Source organism: Antechinus flavipes, chromosome 2, assembly GCF_016432865.1.
Source record: "Antechinus flavipes isolate AdamAnt ecotype Samford, QLD, Australia chromosome 2, AdamAnt_v2, whole genome shotgun sequence".
NCBI classification, from domain to species: Eukaryota; Metazoa; Chordata; class Mammalia; order Dasyuromorphia; family Dasyuridae; genus Antechinus; species Antechinus flavipes.
Window position 1 is genome coordinate 75,861,107 of NC_067399.1, and position 6,355 is coordinate 75,867,461.

A 6,355-nucleotide genomic window follows, 5' to 3' on the forward strand; every position below is an offset into this window, starting at 1 on the left:
AGAAGAGCCTGTCACCAAGGCGGTGTGAGATGGCATAAATTAATCTGAGTCCAAGGGCTTGTGCTTCAGTCTCCAGTCTGCTTCTCTTCTCTAGTCCAAGCCTCTCAGTTACCCAGGAGCCTGACTGAAGATCGAATGAATCTCTCTCCTTGGTTCTGAGAGCTTAAGCTCCTGCCTCCAGGTCTCTTGTCTTCTCTGCCTCTCTATGAACCTGGCTCTTAGCTTATATGCTCTACACTGAATAAAAACCAATCATTATTTCACTAGGAAACCATTATTTGTTCTAAGATTAAATCAATCATGTTGAACTGAGAGAACTATTAAGTACCATGCTAAACTAGATAATCACTGTCTCATCAATTCCACTTAGAACCTTGTAAGAATCCTTGTTTCAAGTTCAGAGTTCTGGCCCATAACACTAAAGAAAGTTCTTTCTATGTATATCCTTTGGATGGTTTTTGCATAAATATATGCACTTTGTCAAAGGCTTTTACTGCATCTCAATGTAATATATGATATTGGCTATTTGAGATTTCAGTATGATTATGCTAATTGTATTCATATGGAATCATTCTTACATCTTTGATATAAATCTAATTTAATTTTTTGGACAAATTACTATAGTATTTTTGCCAGAATTTTTCTTTTAAAAATGAATTCATGTTCATTGATTGTATTGACTTCTAGTTCTCTCACTTTTTTTGTTTCCTCCTTCTCTTTGTTTAGATATTAGAACTATAATTGTCTTTTTAAGATTATATCAATGTTTGCTTTCTGAAAATTTTTAGAATAATTTAAGCATAGGTATCAATTGTCATTTAAAAGTTTTCTTATCATTGTCTTATAAATCTATATGGATGAATTTTGTTATCTTTTATGGTTCATTTCAAACCAGTTCAATTTCTTTTTCTTGTCTTTATTTGGAGTTCTTTTAATCAGGGAATTTCATATTTTAGTAAAAATATCATCCTTTTGGGGCTCATTCATCTGATATGTACTTCCATAGGCAGATTGGGTTATCAAAAGTCAGCTCCTCTCAGTATTCTGGGGCTAAACTTGTAGGGGTGACATCTTTAGGATTGCTGAATGTAGTGGAACACATTCAATGTGTTCCTTTTGTTAATCAAACAGTCAAGCAATCTTAATGAAATTTCAAACTCATAATAAGACAACTGGGCAAAATATAAAATGAAATAAAACAGTCAGATAAGTTTCACACACATGTAAAGTTCCCCAAAAATGGCTATGCACTTAGAGTTGATTATTTAAGTTTATCATATGGATCTATATTCCATAAGAAACACAATATAAATTAGTTTGGGTCTGCTTAAAAAGCTAAAAGAAAAAAAATAAACTTATGATTTACCATGGTGTGATGTAGGAAAACTGGCAAATATCAATATCTTAGGGCCATAAATATGATTTGTTCACAGTAATACCTCATCTTTCTGTAATAATGTTTTATCATTATTCCTCTGGAATCACAGATGATCACTGCATTGATCATATTCTTACAACTTTTAAAATTTTCTTCATACATTTTTTTCTTTTGTAGAACGTATTCTAATTCAGTTCATCTCATTCTTCAATCCTGGAGTAAATAGTCACTAATAATTATCAAGCACTTACCAAAGCATGTACCAGATACTTTGTTAAACATTGGAGATACAAATATGTAGACATTCCCTGTCCTCAAGAACTTTATAATCTAATGGGGAAAGACCACACACAAAAGGAAACTTGAAAATGTGTGATAAGAATACCCAGCACCTGGGTAAGGTAGAGAAAGTCATTGATATTCCTCAGTAATGCAGCCAAGTGAAGAATGAGGTATTGAGTGGAACTCCTTACTTAAACACAGGCCTTGGAATTCATGACTTCACTTATTGATCAGAAGGGCATTAGAGTAGTGATGATATAGAACAGAATACTGTGTTCAACTCAGACATACTAGATTTTGTTCCAATCCCTTATTTTAATTCTATGTTGGGTTTTATGTTTAAATGGCTTTCTTGTAATCAGTTTTTGTTGAATTTTACTTTCTAATCAATTCAAGCACCTCTTGAAATTTATGAGTTAATCCCATTCATATTAATAGCTATGTTTATTTCCCTGCATTTTATTATCTTATATATACTATTTGCAAATAATTATAATAGATGACAAACCAATGAGGAATTAGTTCCTGGAGCATGCACAGTACACTTTGCCCAATATTAAACCACATGGAGTCTTACTGATCCTACTTCTGGAAATGTGTAATGGAGAGTTTTGGCCTCCACTTCAGAGTACATGTAACTATTCTACAAATGCATCTCTTCAGTTGACTTTTTCTTGTTGTGGCTGGATATTAATTCATGTATTCCTGACTCCGAGTTCAGCACTCTATCCATCAAACCACTCACATATCTCCAAAATATCATTTTACAAAAGTTGATATTGACTGAGTATAATAATATTGAAGAAATATAAACTGGTCAAATGATACTGGTTGAGATACTAACTAGAATTGGTGATATTTGGGGGAACATGCTGAATTGAGGCTAAAGTGATAATATAAGGGAAAATATCTTTACTCCCTAGAGATGTGCCTAGAATATGGAGAGAAGTGATGGTGTTGATCTGGGCACCCAAAGTGTCATTGGAGGTGAGGTTGGAAAAATGAAATTAGAGCCTTTATACATAACATAATAATTTCAGTTAAATCTGGTTTGTTTCTTGATGGGGGAAGTTTACTTCATCACCCCAGATCACATGAGTAGAGTTCTGTGAAAATCACTCCAGTGGGGTAGCTAGGTGGTCCAGTGGATAGAGCACCAGCTCTGAAGTAGGAGGACCTGAGTTCAAATCTAGTCTCAGACATTTATTGTTTACTAGCTATGTGACCCTGGACAAGTCACTTAACCCCAATTGCCTCAGGAAAAAAAAATAACATTCCAGTGATTTGATCCAAATAAGGTCAAAAAGAAGCAGATACAATTTGAAACAACTGAAAAACAAGAAAAATAAAATCAGTAAAGATTTTGTAATTAATTTTTATGTATGTTCTTCAAGCATAGAATCCAACCAGAAGTTTAAAAGTCCAAGTAAAGGCTCTATTTGCAAGGGTTATATCTAAAACAGTGATCAGGGTGCTGCCCTGGGGTGGCCAAACTAGAGTGCATTGGCAGCACTTATATCCCCAAAACTGAAATTAGCACTAAGTTAAAAAGAATAATGAATTAATCTGGGGATCTGTCATAGTTTTATTATTCCCCTGAGACACTCTCATCCATTTTTCAGGTAACCACCAGACTCATCCCCACCTCACCCCTCAAAAAAGCTACCTCTGCTCATGGAAATTATCCCCACTCAACCCATCCACCTAAAAGCAAATTTAAATTAAAAAATAGCAGCTGTGATTTTACACCTAATTATAATAATTATTTAAGACTAATTTATACTGAAATAATTCTCAATATGCCAAATTCAGTGCTGAGTTAAAATTTTTTGTGGTTTAGAGAAATGAAGGCTATTTCATTTCTTTGCTGAAAGAAAAATAGAGGGGATCTTGCAGATAATTCAAATAGTTTCTGAAGTGACAAATGTCTAAATCTGCATGCTCAAGTATTTCAATACCAGCGCAAATCCTGAACATGGGTGAGGAGTGAAGGGGTAGAACTCAAAAAGATGGTCAAACAGGAGTCTGTTTATTCAAATTTTTCTCAGTCTTATATATCCTAATACACTTACATAATTATAGCACATTGTGCATGTGCTAACTATAGGATACTCTGCATGTGGGACCACATAAACAACTTGCCATTGTGTGCAGATGTTTCCTTGTTACTTTAGTATAACTCTTCTTTAATTACAACACAGGTTGTCATGGCCCCTGAGTTTTCAGGAAAGTTGAAATGTCCCTAGGGGTCATGGGGAACCAAATCAAACACGTTAGCAGAGCTACTTTTACTGGACCAAGGGGTCTTTCCTTGCCCAGGATTCCCCACTTTCTACAGACAACAGAAAAGATTGAATGAAAATAAGATGTCAATGCTCTAGACACATTGAGAAGAACAACAAGGAACTTTTTGGACACAAGTTTTTCTTACCTGGACTCAGAAATTGGATATATGGAATTAAGCACTTTCAGATTTCCCCAAAAGTTTTCTCAGGGCAATTTTTACATCTTTATTCCTCAAGCTATAGATAAGAGGGTTGAGGGTAGGTGTAAAAGCCACATAAAACATAGAAACAATCTTATTGTATTCTGGAGAGGACAGAGACTGAGGTTTCATGTAAAGAGACATTACAGTACCAAAAAATAGGGTGACAACCAGAAGGTGTGAAGAGCAAGTAGAGAAAGCTTTTCTGCGTCCCTGGGCAGAGCGAATTCTGAGGACAGCAATGATGATGTGGGCATAGGAAAGGATAATGAATGTGATAGGACACAAAAGGGTAAAGATACAGAGAACCTGCATGACTAATTCTGCATGGCTTATGTCTGTACAAGAAAGATGCAATAGGGCAGGCATTTCACACAAGAAATGATTGATGACATTATCCTGACAGAATGAGAGTTGGAAAGTGGTTACCGTGTCCACTGTGGATGCCATAATGCCACCCAGCCATGACCCAGCAGCCAGGCTCCCACAAATTCTCCAGTTCATTGTGACAGAGTACCTTAAGGGATCTCGAATAGCAACATAGCGGTCATAGGCCATCACTGAGAGGATGTAGCACTCTGCAATGCCAAAGGACAGGAATGTGTAGACCTGTATGACACAGCAAGAGTAGGAGATGGATTTTCTTTCTGAAAAAAAATGTACCAGCATCTGTGGAAACACACAGGACATATAACAGACTTCTAGAATGGATAAATTCGTGAGGAAAAAATACATAGGTGTGTGGAGGCGTGAGTCCCTCAATATCAGCAACACAATGAGCAGGTTCCCCAGCAAAATCATCAAGTAGAGCATGAGAAAGAACAAGAAGAGGTGCACCTGGAGTTCAGGCTGGCTGGAAAGGCCAAGGAGGATGAACTCAGTCACTGAAGTGAGGTTGCTATTCTGCATCTTGTGTTGGGTCTACTGAAAGAATATGGACAGTTAATGTTTACAAAGCATTTTATGTTCCAGTTTTCCTCTTTCTGGGACTGCTGTGAGATCATATAAAAAATATAAATAAGATTATATGAATATATACCTTTATGACTGCAAATCACTTTATATTTGTTATATCATAGCATTCTCATTGTAAGCATGTAAAGAAGACCAGATATTAATATATTATCATCAGTTTTTAGTACTAAAAATATTGAAGCCCAGAATAATTAAGTGACTTTCTTTTTTAACCTTATTTAATGTTATATTTTTTCCCAATTAGAAGTAAAAACCATTTTAATTTTTTTTTCAAATTTTGAGTCTTAAATTTTCTCCATTCCTCCTTTCCACCCCATTAGAAGGCAATGTGACATAGATTATACATGTGCAGTCATGCAAAACACATTTTTATGTAAGTCATTCTATGAACAAAAACAGACAAAAAACACAATAAAAATAATGAAAGTGAAGAAAAAGCTCTTTGATCTACCTTCCAGTTCTATAAGTTCTTTCTCTGGAGATGGACAGCTCATTTCACTATATGTCCTACAGGATTATTTTAAATTCCTGTATTGCAGAGAATAGTTTATTACTTTGAATATTCGTTTTTCTCCCGAAAGATTACACTGTTTTGTTGGGCATGTGATTCTTGATTATAATCCTCACTCTTTTGACTTCTGTAATATCATATTCCAAGCCCTCTAATCCTTTAATTTAAAAGCTGCTAGAATAGGAGCCGACAGTGGAGAGAAATGAGGAAGTTGTCTGACCTCTCCCCAATTTCCCTCAGAAACTATTAAAGGCTCCAAACATATTCTAAAGTGGTAGAACTTAAAAAAAAAAAAGATGGAGTGAAACAATTAATTAATGAATGAATTAATAAAAAAATTGGGAGATCAAGGAATAGTTTTCCTGTCATATCTATGGAGAAGGGAAGAATTTATGACCAAACAGGAGATGAGAACATTATGAAATGCAAAATAGATAATTTTGAATATATCAAATTAAAAAGCATTTGCACATACAAAGCCAATGCAACCAAAATTAGAAGAAAAAAGAAAGCTGGAAAATATTTTTATAGCCAGTGTTTCTGAAAAAGGCCTCATTTTAAAAATATATAGATAACTGAATCAAACTCAAAATAATTCAAGATATTCCCGAATTTATATATAATCAAAGGGTATGTAAATGTTGGAAAGGAAGAGAAAAAATTGGAACAATGCATTTGTGGTGTTGTGATCTGAATCATTCTGAAAAGCAGTTTAGAACTATGC

The 6,355-nt window shown here is 34.8% G+C and overlaps 1 protein-coding gene across 1 annotated transcript; it reads right to left on the reverse strand.

Annotated features, from left to right (window-relative positions):
* Positions 1–4,118: 4,118 nt before the first annotated feature.
* LOC127546437 (olfactory receptor 1019-like) lies at positions 4,119–5,054 on the reverse strand. Its single transcript, XM_051973552.1, has one exon. The coding sequence runs from the start codon at positions 5,052–5,054 to the stop codon at positions 4,119–4,121; it is 936 nt and encodes a 311-aa protein (XP_051829512.1).
* Positions 5,055–6,355: the final 1,301 nt, after the last annotated feature.

Excerpts from the sequence above, each read along its gene's own strand:
- LOC127546437 (XM_051973552.1), bottom strand. The coding sequence starts at position 5,054 with ATGCAGAATAGCAACCTCACTTCAGTGACTGAGTTCATCCTCCTTGGC.